This window comes from Channa argus, chromosome 14 (assembly GCF_033026475.1).
Source record: "Channa argus isolate prfri chromosome 14, Channa argus male v1.0, whole genome shotgun sequence".
In the NCBI taxonomy this organism is placed as follows: Eukaryota; Metazoa; Chordata; class Actinopteri; order Anabantiformes; family Channidae; genus Channa; species Channa argus.
Window position 1 is genome coordinate 9,084,072 of NC_090210.1, and position 22,082 is coordinate 9,106,153.

The 22,082-nt window shown below is 38.7% G+C and overlaps 1 protein-coding gene across 3 annotated transcripts; it reads right to left on the minus strand.

Moving 5' to 3' along the window:
* Positions 1-1,381: 1,381 nt before the first annotated feature.
* tbl1xr1b (TBL1X/Y related 1b) lies at positions 1,382-18,365 on the minus strand. Of its 3 annotated transcripts, none has more exons than XM_067474538.1 (16): positions 18,147-18,365; positions 15,478-15,544; positions 13,194-13,297; positions 12,896-13,041; positions 12,509-12,725; positions 10,553-10,685; positions 9,863-10,004; positions 9,387-9,450; positions 9,183-9,280; positions 7,850-7,910; positions 7,572-7,693; positions 7,204-7,278; positions 6,911-7,038; positions 6,163-6,328; positions 5,422-5,523; positions 1,382-3,938 (listed from the first exon to the last, which is right to left on the minus strand). In XM_067474538.1, the coding sequence occupies exons 3-16, from the start codon at positions 13,249-13,251 to the stop codon at positions 3,912-3,914; spliced, it is 1,539 nt and encodes a 512-aa protein (XP_067330639.1). In that variant the 5' UTR covers positions 13,252-13,297; positions 15,478-15,544; positions 18,147-18,365; the 3' UTR covers positions 1,382-3,911. The 3 variants fall into 3 exon arrangements, with proteins under 3 accessions (XP_067330639.1, XP_067330640.1, XP_067330638.1); XM_067474539.1 differs by lacking the exon at positions 18,147-18,365 and adding an exon at positions 17,746-17,919; XM_067474537.1 differs by lacking the exon at positions 18,147-18,365 and adding an exon at positions 17,742-17,919.
* Between the last annotated feature and the right edge of the window lie 3,717 nt (positions 18,366-22,082).

Consider the following 22,082-nt stretch of genomic DNA (forward strand, 5'->3'; position numbering starts at 1 on the left):
TTTTTGTCCTTTTGGCTTATCCCGTGAGTTCAGGGTTGCCACAGTGGATCATTGTCCGCATGTTGATTTGGAACAGTTTTTACGCCAGATGCCCTTCCGGACGCAACCCTCCCCAATTTCTACGAGGCTTGGACCGGCACTGCACAGCTGGGGGGGAATGGGCTGTTAGGGGTTCAGTGTCTTGCCCAGGGACACTTTGACATATAGCCAGGGCCGGGGATCGAACCACTCACCTTGTGGTCCGTGGACGACTGCCCAACCTGGTTAATTGCATGGTGACAACAAATTCACAGGCACTTCCAAAAGTCTGACTTGGTTGCACATTCGGTCTTTGAGCTTGAACTTTTACTAAAGAGCACCAAATTCTGAGGCCAAATGGAAAAAATATGTACCAAAAATTTGACAAGTGAGAAAAGAAAGGAGGCTTGGTCTCTGCTGAGCCCATCAGCATTAAGTTAGGTATCTGGTGGGCCAGCGGAGGCAAATGATAAGGAGGCAGTGACACTGCCTTCTTAATCTACAACTACATTGACATGTAGTTTATGTGTCTGAATGACAATAACATAAAGATTGTACTTTATTGTATTTTACTTTTGGTGCATATGTGTTTTATATTAATACAATAACTTCCCACACAGCTAGCAACACAATTTATTCTTCCAACTCTAACGTGATAGCTAACACACAAAGGGAGGCGGTTCGCTTCCTAAGGTCTGTTCAAATAGTCCTACAAGCTGTCCAGCTCAACAAAAGGGAGATGTTGTGACTAAATCTATGTGGGCTACAAGCCTTCTTCGCATGTGAAATCAATAGTCCATATTGGCCCATAATATGTAAAAATTAGACCAGTAGACCTGATAAATTTGGTTTTATTGCTCTAAGTGCCCTGCTATCCAGCAGTAATGATTTGTGTAAGTATGCAGACCTGAAATAGATTTTACCCTACATACATTTATTTACAGAAATTTGTGGTCTATTAATGAACCGAAACAGTTAGCAACAAAAACATTAATTATAATTCTCTAAAATAAACACTGAAGATGAAACTGTTACCTGTGCCACTGACAATTTTTATCAATATAAATCTCAGCTATTGTCTTTCAGAAGGCATGTTGGAGACTAAAGTAAAGTGGAACAAAGTTCTATGGTTTGATAAGGCGAACGTTTTCTGGCCATTTTACTGGGTGCCACCTTTGGTGTAAATCCTCAAAAACACAACCATTTTATCTAATACTTGGCAAAACATTCCACAAAAAAGCAAAATGTTAACTTAATGGTGATGCTAAAAGTATCTCAATCTTAATTGAAGCTTCTTTCATACACAGCTTTCACTGGTGTATTTATGCCTTTAATCAAGAAATTACAAAAGAAAACACATTCATATTATCAAAATAGATTTTATTCTAGACCTTAAGATCTGAGTCAGATCAGGAGGCTGCAGTCTGCAACCATGTGAGTGAGAGAGAGAGTACAACGTAGGTGAGAGCAAAGACATCACAAAAAAAAAAGAAAATTCAGCAAATTGGTATTTACAGGTTCTATGTTATAATACATCGACAATAAGATAATTTTACTTTCTCCATTTTGAGTATGTAGCTACAAATAAATCAGAATTACAAAAGTTTTGAGAAGTACAAAACCTTTAAGGGCTCTCCAACATAGCAAAGATAGATTTACCGTTAGTAATGTCTTTAGGAACCAAAAATAGCACACACTTGAATGCAGAGTAAAAAGCTTATCATCTAAAAACAAACTATTATAAAATACCATTTCACTGTCATAGACATCATTTGATAGGGTCTTTGTTGTACAATCCAATCGCTCCTGACTGTATTAAAGATAATTTTGAAATAGTTTTAAGTTCCATTACAAATGTTTTTCTAAAAACAAGAAAACAAACCAAAAAATCTTAAATGGCCAGTGATATGTGTGTGTCAATAGTGGTTATGGCTGCAAGATGACACCGGAAACCCCATGGAGTAGGCCGGGTGTGACTTTTGACATATGAATCATAAGACAAGATACTATTCCTGCATATGTCCCCACTAGAACACTATCTGCAGCAAATCAGATTAATTTCAAACAGCAGATGCATCTACGATTGCTAAAATAAACACTGCTCCCATTTTCTTCAGATTCCGTCTAAAGTGCAGAAAGAAAAAAAAACTTTTAATGGCCGTTTCTTATTTGGCTATGACTGTTTAATGGTATTTTATAACAAACCATTCTGTATGGTCACCACCCCCACTGATGTACAACATCACATACTGTATTTCAAGTGTTTTCAAAGTTCCTTAAACATCCACCACTAGCATACGAGTGGCATACAAAAGTCCCCTGTGATAGAACAGATATATTTCTAAATATATTTTAAATGCAGATACCATGTAACATCAAGTCATATGCTGAGTCTGCTTTTTAACGACAAGCAGACTTGCCTCAAATTGCCAACTCTGAACACTACAAACAATAGCGCCGTCTAACCGTGCATAGGCCTGAACACAGCCTGTCTCCAGAGAGTGAGCATGAGTGTCTATTCAGAGCAACAACCGCCTGACAACAGTAAACCAAAACAGGAACTGTAGTGTGTCCTTGAATCAATCTTGCACATGAAAGCTGCACAGTACATTAAGTTTTAAGCAAAGCTTTTAAAGACCTGCTCATCACGACAAACAGATGTGAAATCCAGCAATGTCAATTTGCAGTCTTCGTTTTGATGTAAGCAAATGCTGGGTCATGTTTAAGAATGTGGCTCAAAGACCCTGGGCCTGCAGAGATACTCCAGATGATGTCTTGATGTTTAATAATAAAGTAGGTGAAACAGGGAACAATTTGTCTGATTTGCATTTAGCAGTGGATGGCATAAAGATATTAACTGAGTAAACAAGCTATACACAGCTATAATTTATTGTCTGCCTCAGATAAATGTGAGCAGTTATGGGCCTTTTCCCATTTAGCTCCCACTCTCTTTCCCCTGATTCCACAAACCGAACAAGCCATTAACTGTGCTTTGACCCCCTCCCAAAAAGGAAAAAACAAAAACAAAATCGGACACAGTTCCAGGACAAGCAAGTAGTTTTCAATGATGGGAACACTAACAGAGTTGATGTCTTTTGACCTGCATATTGTTAGAGCATCAAACTTACGAAGTGTTGAACAGCCTGGAGGTTTTAAACAGTTTATAATAACCTGATGAATTGAGAACACCTGAAAACCATTTCTGAGGATAAAAGATAGAAATATTGAATCATCCTTTAATTAACTGCTTTATATTTTGTTAAAAAGGAGCCAACCTATCATATGAAAACAGCTGACATTTTAAACCAGTTATCATTTGAGTTTTACATCTGCTTTTGAACCAGGGAGAAAAAAATAGAATGGCTCCCCAAATAAACAGCTATGTTCATCCACCATAAAAAACAACTCTCAAATTCCTCACTCTCTTCTCTCCCACCCCACATGTAATATAAAACCTACATAGATCAGTAAAATCCAAATCCAAAACAAAAATGTCCACAGGACATCAAATGCCAACATATGCAATATGCACACACCAACAGAGAACAAAAATCATTATATTTCTGGTACAAAGGATAAAAAGAGGAAAGCAAAATAATCATGGTGTTTTGGTTTGTGCAGGATGGATCCAACAAGTCTGTACTGAGTGACAACAGAAAATGGTTTCTTCCTGGAGGTTTGTGAGAGCAATGCAGGTGTCCAATCAGTCCTGTTGTATGTCTGAAGCGTGTGCATAAAAACTGTATGTGGCGAAGGGTGAGCTGCTCTGTTTGGCTGTAATTGCGGCCCATGACATCTAATGGGACTACAGCAGTGTGAGGGACAGGCAGGGTCAGTCAGTCATTTGGCTATGTACACATTCGTGGTCGGTCCATGGGTCTCCCAGATGAGTGTCATTTCCTCAGGTCTAATACACAAACCTAGAAACAGGAATGAGGAGATTGTTAGGAGACAAATCTGTCTTTGCCACAACAGTTTCAGTTTCTGCTAATGACCACACTTGAATAGGCAGGTAAAATACTCATGTTTGTCCCTTTTCATCCTGTTGTCATTTAGAATGTTTGAGTGCAAGTGGCGTGAAAATTGAAACCGCAATTTAAATTACACTGAAATTTTTTCTTTTGTTTATCCTTCATGTAGACCAGGTAAAATATTAACTAGATATGTCCAGAGACATTTGTTTAAAAGGGTATTTAAAAACACAATTTGACCAAAGCAGTGTATAACATTAAAATACACATCAAGATAAAAAATTAATACAATTAAAATACAACAAAACTCAGAATAATAAGAATGATAGGACCACATTTAACAGAGAGTGGGAAACACCTCAGCCAATTTTAGAAGCGAAAGGTAAAAAAAAAAAACACAACATAAATGAGAAAGGCAAGAAAACTGCTGAATCAAGCTTATGCCTGTGACACACCAAGTTGATATATATATTAAAAAAAAGAAATAGGATTGTAACAAAGCACTGTGGCACACTATTTTGCTGAGAACCTTCAAAGGTTTCAACTTCTGCCTTAAAATACTAATGTTGATTTTCTTACAATTACAAAACATCATTGTCCTAAGTAGGGCTTATCATTTTAGCGTCGTTGCTGCAGTGACGCAAAGTGACGTGTGCTATTGCATATGATAGGATATATTTAACTTTTTTATTTTTCATTATGCATGCGCTGATGCATGTTCTGCTCTTACGTGAGGGGAAGACAAGGCAAATATCTTGGATTGAGTCAGATAAGCAGCATGTGTTCATAACTACTACTAATTCTGTTTATGCCTGATAAATTGGACTGGTGTTTTTAAGACCATGGTTTTATTTTTTGCACTGACTTACTAAGCTGAACAGCCAATCACAGTGGTCTCTGTCACTAATGGGACCATCTTTTTGTTGGTTTTGTTGCTTGGTATGCACAGTTAGTATTGACACGTAGAAAAGAAGGAATCCATTTGACTGTTGGCCCTTAGTATAAATAAATATTACTTAATTTTAGAAATTAATTTAAGGATATAATAAAATGTGTGTCTTAATACTTTCCTAAAAATGTGTTTTTCACACCATCAAATTACAAATGGTTCCTTTAGTGAGACTTAATTAATATGTCATGCAGTAATGGCTCTATCTAGTGTTAACTAATGGAAATGCAACATCCACTTTTATACAATCTTTTCAAAATTTCTGTGAAACCTTGTGCACCAGTCAGCAGTAGTGTGCCCCCTGCCTATGTTTGCCAACTCTCATGAATCTGCACATGCACATTCCTCACTGCTGAAACAAAGAGACTCGGTGTTGTGTCAGTTTGGCTGTGTCGGACCTGAACTACAGGGTAGACCCACAAAGTTCAGTAGGCTGGTGTCATAGTTAATGTAAATAGCTGCTTTATGTGCAGCAAAACTTACCGATCCATCTGATGCGCTGGCTCCCACTTTGTCCCCTGTGGCATTCCAGCAAACCTCAAAGATCCCTCCTGTCCCCCGATAGCTGTGAACTAAAGCACCGGTCTGAAGAGACACATGTATACACCAACATTAGCAGGTATCATTCTTTATCATGTTTATCCCACATATATAGAAGTTTTGAAGAAGAAGAAGAAGAGGTACTCTTGATTACTGCAATACCCTGTTAATGGCTTTACCGGTATCCACAATCAAACCCTTGCAGATGATTCAACATGCAGCAGCTCGCCTCATTTTTAATCAGCCAAAAAGAACACATATCTTGTGTTTCCAGCACCACACAGAAGACACCAAAGAAAACTCTTCAGCTTAATGATGCCACCATGGTGGAACAAGCTACCAAACTCTGCACACTCAACAAGCTCACTCCCACAACTGCTGAAAAGAGAACTTTACCGCACCTTCCTATGCACTTAAACCTTTCTGCTCTGTTTTGCACTTGCATCTCATGAAACGGAAACACTTATTCTGATAATACTTTGTTTTCTCCTTGACTTAGATTTTTGCTTCCCTTGTACCTCACTTGTAAGTCGCTTTGGTTAAAAGCCTCTGCTAAAGGACTAAATGTAAAAGTATAATTTTTATATATATATAATATATATATATGTGTGTGTGTGTGTGTGTATGTGTGTGTGTGTGTGTGTGTGGAAATTAAAATTAAAATTTTAAAGTGTAAACCCAGACCTGAGTGTTCCAGATGTGGACACACTTGTCGAAAGAACCACTGGCGAGGTGCCTGCCATCAGGGCTGAAGGCCACACTGTAGACAGGCTCCTGGTGACGGGTCAGTGTGTGTATACAAACTCCACGCTCCACGTCCCAAAGACGCACTGTTGAGTCAAATGATGCACTGGAGAGAGAGCGAGATAGCTGGGTGTCAAAGAGTCACGTAGTATAAAAATGAGCTGCCATGTAGCTCAGATATAAAATACACCTGTCAACCAAACAAATTGACCCAAAACAGCTAAGTCGTTAGTTGTTTTTGCATCAGCTACTGTAACTCTAAGTTCAGTGACAAAAGCTTTAAACAAATAGAGACAAAGCTACAAAGTAAGTAAAGGGGTAATGCCTAAATTCATGGAAGGCCCCCAAAAAACTAGGATGTTTCTCCAGCTTTCACTTAGAAGAATCATCAGTGCCACAAAGGCTGCTAAAATAAGTGTTGCAAAGGCAACTGGCACACAGTAGATTTGACCATTCCCATTTCCCAATGATCAACCGAGTCACTGCGGCATGCCTCAGAGTTACAACTGAAATGTTACATACAAGCCAAATAACATTGTGAGATATTTATTAGTCCAAGTATACTAAGGAATGCATCAGCAATTTGACCTAAGGAGTAGACAGGTAGCAGGAATATATGAAATATGATTTATTTTTTTTGTTAATACTACGAAGCCTTTGGTGCTCAGGTTAAACTTTGTACTCTTGCCTGGCCAGCATGAGGTTGGCGCTAGGGTTGTTGGTCCCGGGGCCTGTGGGGCTCCACTTGATGGTGTAGATTTCTTTACTGTGAGCCTGGAGATCATGGACAGAACTGTCCTGTTTCATACTCCAGATCTATGACAGTAAGGAGGAAACCATAATTTAAATTAAAAAAATAAATAAACCATTTAGATTGATTCATAACAACACAAATTTTCTGAGATGTGTCTGATTGGCCCATTTTTCATATTTCTGGCTATTAGCTGAGATTCAAAACATCTATATATTTTGTGGACTGACCTTGAGTGTCATGTCATCAGAGCAGGAGGCCAGCAAGCTGCCAGTGGGATCCCACTTGATGGCATTCACCTCATTCTATAGAGGGTAAACATAATGTTAGAAATAAAACAAAAAAAGCCAATGTGGCTTATCTGCAGCAGTTGGTTTAGGGATTTTATAAACTGTATACACTGCTTAAAAAGAGAAGTGGTTTTAGCAGAAAGTGGTTATTGTTTTGCCTGGATGTACTTTAAATTATAACTTATCCAAAACTAGTGATTCAGCTGCAGCCGTCATATTATCTGACAGGAGTGTTTCTGGTTTGTGGCTAGTTTCTCACTGCCCTCCCTGTAAGAAAGCTGTGCCTACGCAGAGGAGTCATATCTTACTGTGTGTCCCTGGAAGGTCTTGACGGGTCTGTCCTGACCCAGCTTACACACATGGATGCACATGTCTGTGCTGCAGGAGGCAAACGTGTTGTTGCTCTGCCAGTCTACATCCAGAGCAGGTGCTGTTGGGAGACGGAGACAGAGCTTAGGGCTGCGGCAGCACTGAGGTGTGGAAAAAAATATCTCACTGCACTTCAGTAAAAGGTAACCATCTAAAAACAGAAAGACTCTTGCTTGAAAAGTCACGTGGACAAGCCCAGCTGACTCTTGTCACTCACCTGAGTGGAAAGGAAATTGTTGCTTTGCTTCTCCTGTGTGTGCATCCCAAATGATTGTGGTCTGTGTTAAGGGGGAGAGTTTTAATCATTAAGACTAAACGGCTAATTTTCATCCCCAGAAATCAATGAAATCATTAAAACAGAATGTACAAATCCATTACAAAAAAGGTGAGAAACAGATTGCAATGATTTGCAAATCTCATCAACCCATCTTTGATTTACAATAGGACATAAACAACATATCAGATGTTGAAACTGACATTGTACCATTTCATGGTTTACATTGAGGAAGATCTTTCTAAAATTGTTCCACAATTTTTAGATGCAGTTTGTCACAGATCGGTGAACCTTTGCACATCTTTACATTCGAGAGGCTTCGCCTCACTTAGATGCTCCTTTTATACCGACTCATGTTACTGACCTGCTGCCAGTTAACCTAATTAGTTGTCAAATGCTCCAACGTTTGTTTTTTACTTTTGAGATGTATTGCTCCCATCAAATTTAAAATAAGTTAATAATTCTCATGAAATTTCTCAGTTTCAACATCTTATATGTTGTTTATGTTCTATTGTGAATAAAATACGGGTCAATGAAATTTGCAAATCATTGAAATCTGTTTTTATTTACATTTTACACATTGTCCCAACTTTTTTGAATTGGGATTTAACATCAGTGTTATTTTTCTTATTTAAGGTACTGCAAGTCATACTCAGTTTACCTGAATAATGTGCAAAGTACTTTAGAGTAGATAAACAGGGAACCTGATATATCACATATGCCTAAAGCTTTTTTGTGCCTGCACAACATCAGGAATTGCACATTAATATGTATGCTGACAGTGGCTCTGTGTCATGTGACACTTGAACACTAGCTGGCAATGTTGAACAATGTTTATACATTTTTGTATGTTGGGCTTTTGTGACATGCAGAGAGCACCTGGTTGAAATGCACCCTGTTCAGTCCTTTAAGAGTTGTAAGCAAATGTTAGAAACTTGTTTAAAAATAAAAAGTATAAAGGTTTTTTAGAGCCCAATTAGACTAACAGTTAAAGTCAAAGACATTTTACTAGCAAGGATAAAATTTCTTTTCTTATTTTCCCAGACAATGTTTCTCTCAAGTTTTTAAAAAAATAACCTGAACAATTCATCATTCATCTAAACAGGTGATCAAGTAAATGACCAAAAGCAGCGTTCTATCCACTACTGGTATATAAATATTAAATGTTGGTTCATCAAGATCAACAGCTGATTCAGCGAATGTTCCATTTGTGTGTCATTAAACCATCGCAGAAGACAGTAGCACAACGAGGTCATTAGGAAAAAGGATGCCTTACCTTGTCTACGCCAGCACTGAGGATGAAATTGCCTTTCTTATTCCACTTAAGTGCAAATATAGGACCTTTATGCTGACCCAAAGTACTGGCCAAGTTACCTGACAACAAAAAAGCAAAACACAACTCAGAGAGACTAAGAGCAAAAACAGTATCACCATTCATGAATCCAAGCAAAGCTAAAATGTAGAGGGAGCTGAGTCATACCGTCTTTTGTCCATATTCTAGCAAAGCCATCATATGAGCCTGTTGCTAACAATGTTCCCTCACTCTGGAAGAAACACACAGATGATTGTCATTAGTTTATAGTCAGTAGCTGAAATATTAAAGCTTAATTTGCATATTGCCGTATATTAACTTCACTACTTAGGGAAAAAACAGTTTGCAGCTGAGCAGGGTAGAAGAGTCTTCCCTGTGGGAGCAAGTCACCCCCATATTTGTGGTTGGAATGAATGCCTTTAGCAGAAGTATCTGCGTCTCCTGCTCACCCCCCCCAAGATTAAATTACCAACAGCTACATTTTTTTGGGGGGGGGGGCAGATTTTTATCTACACACAAAAACACACATCTATACAACTATCAAAGCTATCATGCATCCGCTAGCCCATGAGGACTGTGTCCTCATTTCAATGGTAGAAAATTCAAACCTGTCCCCACAGACACACACACACCCACACACTCACATTCCAGTCTAGTGAGGTGACGTCTTTGTTGCTGGGTACATCTTGGCCCCCTTCCCGTATGCAGTGCCTCAGAACCAGCTGGGTGGATCCGCCTGTACTGTTCTCACTCAGGTTCCAGATCCGTGCGGTTGAGTCTCCAGATCTGCACAAATCAATACACACAGGGACACATGGCTTTGATTCTTTGACTCTGTACTGGTAATGTTACTGGTAAAGACTGATCATCACTGCTGTGAGTAGGGTTTGGCTTTAGAGGGCATTTTACTGAACCTGGTTTAAGTAAATAAATCCATTTTAGAAAGACAACCGTCATAATATTTAAGTGGTTGGTGTGGATACAAGCCTACGGTGAAGGTCCTCTCAAATTACAGGACTGTGCCAGAAGCAATGACATTTCTATACATTCCAGTTAATTTTGAGAGTGGAAACATATGGAAACACATTTAGGTTAATCAACCCAAACTTCAAAAACAGAAAGACAGGCACTAATTAAAACAGCTACTGCTGGGTTTTTTTATTATTATGGCTTAAGGCTGTCATTAAAAGGGTAGCTGTATCAAATGTAAAAATGTCTCAATGATGTGACCAACAGTAATGCAAAACCCTACTTGACTATACTAGTAAGACTGACATGTTTCACTATTTTGTCAGATACTGCATGAGCAAAGAGGGGGATAAGGTGATACTGACCCAGAAGCAAGGAGGTCATTCACTGGGTTCCAGGCACAGATAAAAACCTCTGACTCGTGGCCCCTTAGGACCATGGCTTTACTCTGGGGTATCTCAACGTCCCGGTCAACCTCCATCATCTCCGAGTGGTAATCTAGACATAAGAGTGAGAGACCGAAACCTTTTTACCTTTAACTTTACATAACAGTATTAATAAATTGCTGCCCTGCTGTTTCGAAGGTAAAGAAGTTGCACCTGCAGGGGAAAATGGGAAATAATCAAGATGTAATGAAGCACTGCTTTCAGTAAAATTACTTTCTACTCAAATATTACAAATCTGGATGGACCAGCAAAATATATTAATAGGCAAGAAAACTGGAGCTATCTGAGCTAATAGAGATTCTTAACAACAGTTTGACATCTAATTTTTTACGGCAGCACACAGTACAGTTGGGTGCAAAGGTTTGCATCCCCTTATTTTGAAATGCCAAAAAAAAAAAAAAAAAATGCCCCCCCCCAAATCATCATCAGGGGGAGCTCTGGAAAATCAGCTGGACCATGATTACAAATTTAGCAAGAAGATGACATAATCTGAACTGAAGGCTCCTCCAAGTGAGATCATCTGGAGGAATTTTCAGCTAAAAGTGGCATTTATGTACCTGCACTAACCAAATTAGAACTATACCAAACAAGTTCAGAATCAGTGAAGGCGTCCTTTAATTCAAACAGAAAGCAATGCTAGTGTTTCTTTAGTCAAGTAAATGGTGCTGCACTAAACAACAGCCTAAACCCAGCTCACAGCTGTAAAATCAAAGAGCAGCCTCTTGCTGAATGGCCAAGAATGTTCATAGAAAACCACATCTTGCCCAAAGAAAGGTAGGTACTCAGCACAAAATGCACGTTATCAGAACAACAGAATACACTGGATGTCAGAAAAGTGATGAGACCCTTTAACCTGTCAGATATTGAATATATCCTTTACCATAAAACAATAACTTGTTGAGCAAAGAATTAAGTTTTAAAGTAAACATCCAGAACCTGTTTTTCATTTTATGGTAAAAAACAAACAAAACCCCCCCCCAAAAAAAACCAAAAAAAAAAAAAAAACCTGTACGCTAGAAAAAAGTTAGAGAGACACAGGTTCTGCAAACACAGGAAAACACCAGACTATATATACAGCAGTGCTTGAAATAGTTTTTAAACCCTTCAGAATTTTCTTTTTCTGCATAAAGAGGGGTGGGTGCAATGACGGTGGCTGCTCAGGAGGTAGAGCAGTCTTCCTCCAATCCCAGAGTTATTTCTTCAATTTCTGGCTCCTCCTGTTGCAGTGCCCTTGAGCAAGGCACTGAATCACAACTGAGTTGCTCCCGGTGACTGCTGGCTAGATGCATAGCAGCTCCCCCATCGGTGTGTGAGTGAAAATGTGTGAATGAGAATCAGGTAGAAAAGGTACATGTACGTGCAAACCATTTGCATGAATATGATGTGAGCAGATTCTAACCAACTAAAGAAAGGTAAACCAATTAAACAGATGACACAAAAAACTACGGAAAATTTACTGTTGTATGTGATCTTATATTAAGTTAACTTCTAGGATTAGCAATTCATCCGAATTGACAGGATGAAGTTTAGTAGAGACACTAGGTGTGTTGGGCACTTTTAAAAGTATCAAAAGTGTTTTCTGCTGTATTATTCAACATTACACACTGTCACACCTTAACTTAAAATAAAATAATTAAACCTGATAGTAAAATAACCTAGTAACAGGGTGAATTCCAATGAGCTCGTACAGCATCTTTGCTACAAACTTTTTTATGAGGTGAAGGCAATACAACGCAACATCTTGTGCAAAACCATAAGAACTTTGGTTTCTTACCATTGCCATTTTGAGTGTCTTTTAAGCCAAAAACACAGGAACATAGAGCTGTCGGTAAAGGAGCTTATTCAGTTATTGTTCTCAACAAAGAGCTTGCTTACTGGTCAAGGCGTGGGATCCGTTTTCCTCCCCATTCGCAGCGCCCTCTCCATTCTTAGTGCTTGCCTGTGGCCCTGTGCTGCTGCCACTGCCAGCTGCTGCCTGCTGCTGGGCCAACTTGTCCCTGTAGGCCTGCTGTCTGGTCTGGACTACATCTGGCATCACAGCATCGATCAGAGAGAGAGACTCTATGGGTCGCCCATCAAATAAGGTCCCATCCTAGAAAGACAAGATGTGACTTATTGAAAAACACATAAACAGTAAATAACAAAATTCTAAACTACATAGGCCAGCTGAGTCAAAACAGAGGGCTAGCATGGTCCCTCTTTCTGCATTCATAGTGTAAGGTTACACTAATAAGTAGCTCATGTGTAAAGATGAAGCCTGACCTCATTGATGCTAACTTCAGCCTCCACATACTGCAACCCCTTCTGGATGATGGAGATGAGGGCAGCAGGGGGCACCAGGGCTCCATTGATGTTGGACTGACTAATGTGGCTCTCTATGCCAAAGGTGAACGCTGAGTGGGAGAAGCCTGGAGGAAGCACATATCATTTGTAAAGTAACATTTTCAACTACAAAGTCAAGAGAAGCAATGTATTATATTACATAATAATTTTTAAAAGGAGACATGCCAGCGTAATTCACAGTAAATGATGCACTTAAAATATTATCTTTTGGACTTACCTGATTCTTGCAGGTATCTGTAAACCAGGAAATTAACCTCATCGCTGCTTATGCTCATTTTTAGACCTGGTGATTAAACCATTGGGTCAGCATATGATAGGAGCCTGCAAAGACAAAACACAAAGCAGAGTGTTTTGTTTATTCAAATGAAAGCAGAGTTTTGAGAATCAGATGTTCAAATCTCTCATTCACACGAAATAATATCCTACTGAAACATAAACAGACAGTAAAAAGTAAAATGACATTTGGGTGCACAGAGCAAGGTGCAAGTGTGTGTAAATGGCTTTGCTTGACCTAGATTTTGCAGGTTAAAAAGAGAGGAGTACGCAAAAGTAAACTGTCAAAAGAATGTCTTGTTTGCATCTACTTTTTGTAGCTACAAAAGCCGCCTGGCTTTAGCCAGGGCACCAGTTTCCATTCATTAACCTACAATTGGAAATATTTACCAGCCGTCTTTAAGAGGCAGGGTGGGTATTTTGGAATAAAATGTGTGGCATAGATGGGCTTTAAACCTCAACAATAATAGAATCTACAGTGCTTATGTCCGGCCTCCAAATGTATTCATTCAGAACCTGTACTATTTAAATGGAACTGTGGAAATGGATGAAGGACAGAACCTCTACTGTTTCCATCATGCCAGCCTGCTGACAAAGTCAACACATCTCCTGCTGCAACCCAGGGGCTGAGATCCAAGAGACATGGAATCTAGTAGAAGCCTTTCAGCAATCCTCAACACGGAGGTCAGAAAGTCCTGGTGGCTAGTGTTTCTCATAATTCAAGTACGCTGCTAGGAGTAAGTAAATGCCTTCATGCAACCAAATATCCTTTAGAACAGACTCCTGTTCAGGATTGCACCAACAATAACAACGTACAACATCAGAGGAACTGGCTAATCTCTATGAAATGTTTATTTTTCCACTGCATCAGAAGTCACTTTACATTACACTTAAGATTTTTTTTTCTATTACATTTTATAAACACACTGATTGTTGCAGACTTTGTGCACCCCCTGCAGGGAAGTTCATGCTTGATTGACTCCAGCAAGCATTTTCCAGCTCTGACCCACTTATTAGCAACAAGTGATTACCAGCATAATATTTAATGGACAAATTAGGTTTAAGTATGCATCAACAGTCTGATTCCCCTTTAAAAAATTAATTACATTTTAACTTTATTTTCTGACTGAGGAACATGTGGACTAACGGAATGGGCAGTGAATATTATTATGATGAAAAAAATTGTTATACTTGGATGGGGGTTGAAATTTAAATTTCAGGGGATGCAAATTTTTGCACCCAACTGTGCTTATTCATTAATGCAGGATTTTTGTGTTGCTATTGTTGTGGTGGTATTGTTATTTCTTCAATAATCCATTGATTGCTTTGTAAAAATCTTTACAAAAGTTAAAAATTCCAGACATGCCAGAAGCAATTGCTGCTAATTTACCGTATGTGAGCAAAGGTGCAGCCAGCCTAGCTGTCTCACTTATACTCCTGTCAGGATGGGATTAGTGTGTCTGACTTTAAATCGGAGGTATGGTAAATTATTTCAGAAGCACATTTTAATATTGGCGTTTACAAGTTTTTCCGTTTGGGATTTAAGTTAAAAACAGAATACACACTTTGATCTATGTTCTACAGAATGAATGAACATGTTTTGAGTATTTCCTCCTTTAACAGCCATTTTCTGTCCACTTACTTAGCAAACTCGCTGTCCTTACAAGCCTATATTTGTTTTGGAAATACCCAAAGTAATCCCAATCTCTGTCTGGCTGCATTTTTTCCCACATCAGTAACAAGCAAATATATATATATTGATAACTATCAATTTGCATACCATGATATACTGTAATACTAGCATAACACTGCAACCCTACTGTACATTCCCAAAATAAAATGCTACATTTGGGTTAAACAGGTGTCCATGTATACAATGCATACAGTTTTAGTTGTAACCCTTTAGCTGTTACCTCAGCTACAGGGTTATTTATAGAAATATTAAGTTGAAATTTTAGGTATGCTTTATTTAACATTCACATTCAATTATACATGTTCAAAACTCTTGTGCGAGAAAATGCTGCTGTTGATCTTATCTGGGCCATTCCTGTATACCTTTTCTTGACTGTTTGGATACAAAGCTAAATTCTCTGCATGACCTAAATACTTTACTACTGCAATGAAATAAACTAGCTATCAATAACAGTGCTACGGAAAACAGGGGAAACAAAACCTACACATGGAAAAAAAAATTTTAAAAAGTAAAAATGAATCGTGTAATAAACTACCCATGTGATCAAGATGTCTTCAGAGATGCATCATAGCTTCACTGTCCTTAATAAGAACTATCAGCCCCTGAAAGAGAAAGAAACAAAATATTTGACTATATTTATTGGTTTATAAATGATGAATACATTGGTCCTTCAGTAGGAAATCAATTCATGAAAATGTTAACAAATCTTAATGTTAACCTGATGTTTCCAGGTACATCTGTGAAATTTTCATATCAATATTTTGATTAAAGATACAATATACAAGTTTATCTAATTTTTGATATCAGAAATATGATGAAAAAATATAATGTAGACAGGGATTGTCAGAGCCACATGTGACCCAGATTTAAAACAGCCCTGCAGAGATATTAAGATTTGAGCAAAGCTTGTCGTTTTAATGGATCTGAATTAATTTTTTAAGCTTTATAGGTAGGTTAGGAGAAATAGGTTTTGGAGAATGTATGTATTTTAACTTATTAAACACAACTACCTGAAAAATTGGGCAGAGTGTGGTGGAGCAAGGGTTGACTCATCTTATGCTAGATTACGGCATATGGCATGTCGTAATCTCCTCAGACTTTTAAATGAATGTAAAACTTTGTGTAGAACACAGCACACACATGCAATCATACATCTATCCATCATTAGAGGGGCACTCTCGTGGCAGAATCCTATCCCAGGGGAAACTAGCTGAAGCTGGTGTACACCATGTAGATGTCACCGGTCTACCATACCACTGACAAACTCTGAGACAATTCACAATCACTTGTGTGCAATTTGGAGATGGCAGTTAACCTAATCTGCATGTTCTGGAACTGTAGGAGAAAGAGGAACATTCCAACTTTACACAAGAAGACAGCAAATGATTAGTAGATTCAAACCTAAACTTTATTTAACCAAACAGACATGGCCCAATATTTGAGGGACAGATATCCTAATCAGTGCTGTGACAAGCTACCAGAATTTAATCACGAATTTTACAAGCAGTGTGTCTGAAAGTGGGTGAAAAGGCAGCCAGAGTAAACTGGTATTAACAAAGGGGCGTGTCACCAAACAAAATAAATGAAAGTGGGTCAGCAATGAAAAAAAACATAGTGGCAACATTTGGACTAATCAAGCTCTAACCAACCCCTAAATGTTGTAATTAAAGGGAATTGTTAACCTGAATGTGTTGAAATAGTCAAACAGAGTCACTGGTACGATACATTTGAGGTCGATCGTCTTCGAATAACCACCATCTCATGTTTAGTACTTACACACTAACAAGGGCCCAGGATTGCGGTGTTTTATTCGCGTTTGATTACGTTTTAGTTTAAGATAGCCCACATTCAGCTGCGTCGCTCGCACATGCATTTTGTCACAATTTCATAGGACATAATGTAACAGGCCTTCTTAGGTCACATTGATTTCGTGCACGTCATGTCACCGTGCTAATCTGCCGGTAGCTAGTACGTATTAGCGTGATAGAAAGGCAGTTACCTGCGAAAATACACTGAACATTACACGCACTGAGTGAATGGGCTAAAACTGCAGTGTGTACAGTAACATACACGCTGTTTGAGTGGGTAGGTAAACACCAACCCCAGTATGTGTCAGTCAGTGACTCAAAACGCACTTTATTGACGTGAATCAAGTGTCTATTCGTCTGACTGTGGAAATTTGTAACGTGGTATTGCAGCACCGTATCGTTATGTGTAGCAACAATTTAACCACTAACATTAGTGTAACTAACATTACTGTAACTTAGTTCACTTATTACAAGTTAGTGTGTGGATCCAACGTTAATGTTTGTTAAGTTGGAAACTGGAAATTGCTGTATTAAACCCGCATCTCCCATACTTAACTTACGTTGGAGAATTATCTAACGTTAATTACCAAACTGACTTTAATTCACAATCTCCACGCGGTGCCCAGACTGCACTGCCACATGCTAACGCTAGGTAAAATTAGCTCTCTGGCTAACGTGCGAGGTAACAGTTTTGGCTTTGCGGCGGCACCCGTCAACGCACATGCCAGTCGGGCAAGGCACTCGAAGATGTCGTTAACGTCAATTTAAGTCAAGTCGCAAAGAATTGGCCGCCAAATTAACGCTAGTAAGACTATATAGGTTAGCGTTGCATTTGACTACAACAGGACTTGGTTAGCTTATTGGGAATATCGTTAGCATTTCCGACAAGTACCATGAAATCACCAGCCCGCTATCATTCTAAACTTGCTAACAAGCTAGCTAGCTAACACTAGCATGCCGTGCTAGTGACAGTAATGCTATAATCTCATACCTGCTTGGATAAAACCTTTCAATTGCCGGTGTCTTCAACAGCTGATGGGTTCTAGCTATACCATGGTAACATGTACATACATTAATTATCAATAATTATAGGTTATAATATTAAAGCTAAAGCCAGGCGGCAAGAAGCGAACAACGGCTCCAGACGTTCGACACAGTAGACTGACCCGACATGCCAAAATGAGCTGCCTGTAACTACGGTTATTTCGAAGCACCACTTACTAAAGCTCAATATAACGATTAACAAGTGTGGACTCGAGGCTAAATGGGTTCACCCTGTCCTTTATTGGATTTGTAAAATGCGGTGGTCATTTTTAGTAAGCGACTCTACAAGTCAAGCTCACTATTGTAACCACACAGAACTAGATAGGATATAATGGTACAATTGATAACTAACCTATTTTCCAAATGTCACCTAGTAACTTGGCAAAGCTTGAGAGACGTCCTCCAGCGCTGATCAAATTTTAGTTCCTGTCCTGGTCCGTTTCACAGGCTCACATCAAACTGGATTCACATTTCCTCCCTGAAACCGGACTATGAAATGTGAAAGTAAGAAAAAAATACTGAGGCCTCTGGAAGTTTGTGCCGCAGCCAAGTGCCAGCCATAACAACGGCGTCCTCACCCATCCCCCACTACACCTCATTTTCGCGTGTATGGTCACCACTAGCCATAGATTAATAACACCCCACCCCCTCTCCTCTGCTCAGTCATTCAGACTGGGAAAGTCAACAACAACCTTACATCATCAGTGCAATCTGTGTTTTACACTGATTTTTTTATTTTTTATTTTTGCCTGTACTTATAGTCCATGACCATACAAATTTCCGATGTTCCCAACAACGATGACAACCTAAAGAAATCTTTCATGTACCCTTATCATTTCACTAAACAACAAGGCTCAACCTGTCAAAAAAAATTCAGTCCTGACCTTCAAAATTCAGTATGATGGGTTGTGTATCACTACACACCTAGTTTGACTGTGGTTTGTCTGCTCCCCTGTAAGAGGATGCGGTGCTTCAGCCTTTTCCCAAGTGAGATGATGACATATCATGAAATGCTGAATTGGGGACCATTAGTTTGCAACAGTGCTGCATATTCAGGACATCATTTTTTACAGAGTATTTTCTTGTTAACAAGTGTAATAACCTCTATTGGGAATAGCTTACATATGCACTTGTAATGCCCCATCTTCATGTTCCTATGTCTCTATGCATCCCCACAAGCACAAGCAAACCAATAAGCAGACACAATGGCCACATAATGTATGTCATTTTCTGAGATAAATAGTTTAACATAGTAAAAATGTAATCTTTAACCAAATCAACATGAATTATTTTAGGCGACCTACATCATTGGCATACATCCAAATGGTAAAAGTCGAAAGGGTTAGCATTTACATGCATTGCTTATCTGATTAAATGTGTTGATAGGTAATGAATTGGGCTGTAGTAGATAATGTATATGTAATGTATGTGTCTCAATTCGACATCTCCTGTTGAAGCTTTGTCAATGTCCTTGCAGCTAGTCCCACACACCTCCCAGTCTAAACTCTTATGCCACACATTCACCAATATAGGTGATGTTACAGAGCAATTGAATGTTTTACTAAGAATTTTAAAACAGTACAAAACTACTGTATATGCACAGAAATCTGCAAAACAGGTTTCTGTTCCTTTTGTGTTTATTTGTTCATTTATAAGTAATCTCCCACATTTTGACTCTTGTTACTTTCTCAAATCAGGAAAAACAGAAATATGTGCACTCACATAATCACTCACACTGTGTGAGGGTGTTTTGGCTATAAGCAAATGTCTTCTCTCCAATGCCCGGCTTTACACAATATATGATTCACTCGAGGGTAAATATTGCAAATTGGCTAATTTCTTCTCTTTGACTGCAAATTTTACTCATCCACAGCATATGCACATAATATAAACTGTACATTATTAGATACATGCTTGCATAAATTTGTGACAATCTCTAAAAAATTAAGATACATTTGATTAATAATTCTATTTTTGTTGACATAGTGTAGCAGTTCTTCCTTAAATGTGAGTGTCCTGCTACCCTGGACAAATGTGACATTTACAAGGCATACAGCAGTATATGGTATTTGTGTGGGTGCAGGGAACTAATCTGCAGGAGAATAACATGAGGTTGCTAGGAATGAGAGCACAGCAGCAGCACTGATAAATATGTGCTGGACCTGTTGGCATTGTGTAATTGCTTGGATACAGCCACACAAGTGGCAGTGAGCTTAGCAACAGCAATATTATCTTTTCTTTTGTGTGCGTGTGCATTAAAATGGTTAGCAGATAAGTGTTTTTCTTGGTTAATGACAAGTAGTTTAAAATTTTAACCAGTTTTTAAAGAAACATATATCAGATGTTCTATTTTTAACTTGCAAAACCCTCATAATAAGGAAGCTCCTATATATTGGTCCTCAGGCATTCAGTAGAGAAATGCACAACAGTACAGGTGCATCTTCACTCAATCACCACAAAATTAACACAACCTGTATGCATGAGGTAGGCCAGATAATAGCAATTATTGACTTAATACCAAACTTGAATTATTCTACATTCGAAGTAACAGTCATGTCACATGTGTCAGTAACGATGCATTATGTGTGCAGGAGACTGTTTAACAGAAAAATGAGAAAAACGGTGCAAGAAAAGGGATCGCAGCTCAGCTTCACTGCTCAGCAAGAGCTATTTTTAGATCCTAAGAAACAAAGAAGCAGAGTCGCCTTTCATCTCTCCTGTAACTATGTTATTTCACCTCCAAATGTGGAACTCAAAGACAGTCGGTGGTTCTTTGTAGCTATGTTTAGGCCTAACCTCAAATTCTGTAAATAAGAATGCTTTTCCTTCTGCCCTTAAGTCTTTTTTGAAATAAACATTTGCTATATTTGTTCATGTTTCCCTACAAATGTACTGTGTTTTCCTGCAACCTTATGTGAAAGGATGTTTTTTTTTTTTTAGGCTGAATCTAATACTAGAGTATAATTACAGAGGGAAGCATTTAAGCTAAGCAGGAGGAGCTCTGGAGTTATTCAGAGAGACTGTCTTGTACTCTTTGGTTATTACTGACTAGGGCTTAGAAGAAGCAGTAAAGTAAAATAGTACTGAGTGCAGTGAACATTTCTAACAGCATCTGATATGATCCTACTGCTAAAAGTGACAGAATTTCATAATCTCATGCACCAAGAGGGTATACTGCAGCCAGGATGGCTCATTAAGGGAGTCTGACTGGGAAAATTCCCCACCTGGTCTGAGCAGTACTGTTAAGGAAATCACTGCTTGCAGGGCAGACATAGCATTAGAAATAAATTAAAAAGACCCAGCAGAATAAAATAGCTGGAAAATAATCAATGCTACATGTTACTTTTAAATGATTTTAAAATACATAGGTCTAGCATGCAGGACGTTATCTACATAATGCGTAGAAATAAATAATAAGCAGAGGTTTGGTGTTTATTTATTTCACATCAAACATATCTGGTTGGTAGCTGTGGCTCAGTTGGTTAAGCAGTTGTCTATGAACCATATGATCAGTAGTTTGACTCCCAGCTTCTCCTGGCCACATGTCAAAGCGACTAATAAAAGTATAACAACATTAAAAGAAAAAAATGTCTTTACAAAGGTTTTGCATCTTACCTTTACAATTAATCATTTGGCAGAATAACAAGTGAATTACAAGGCAAAAAAAAAAATCTAAGTCAAGTAGAAAACAATAAAGCAAAAGTGCTATGAGAAGAAGTGTGTCTGTTTCATGAAATGCAAACTAGAACAGATAAAACAGTTAAAATGTTTTCTTAAGGATAACTGTTTGTAAAACACATACACATATGAGAGGCCCCCTGAGCCATAAATCATACTACACACACACACACACACACACACACACGTACACACACACACACACACACACACACACACACACACACACACACACACAGACACTCTCTCTCTCTCTCTCTCTCTCTCTCTCTCTCTCTCTCTCTCTCAATGTCTCTTTCTCGATTGTTTGAGGTTGCAGAGACATCTTGTGGCCAAATGTCACAAAGATCTCGTGACGTCAGGTTTGAAGCCAGGACGGCCTCTACATATTTGTGTCATTCAAAGACTGTATTTGAAATAACTGCTCTCTAAACGTCCCAATGCATGCTGCAGTTCCTAAAACAAACACATCAACAGGCCCACAGTGGAGCCAGTTATTTGGAGGTACAGTGGAGATTCATTGTGATGCAGCACCCCTGACAGCATTGTACAGGGAACTCATATTACCAACACAGGTATGGCAGGCATCTGGTGCATTTGGGGGTAAGGG

Coding starts and splice junctions, on each gene's coding strand:
- tbl1xr1b (XM_067474538.1), bottom strand. CDS start 13,251: ATGAGCATAAGCAGCGATGAGGTTAATTTCCTGGTTTACAGATACCTG. Junction 10,005..10,552: donor AATGACCTCCTTGCTTCTGG/GTCAGTATCACC, acceptor TGATTTGTGCAG/ATCTGGAGACTCAACCGCAC. Junction 9,281..9,386: donor TAGAATATGGACAAAAGACG/GTATGACTCAGC, acceptor TTTTGTTGTCAG/GTAACTTGGCCAGTACTTTG.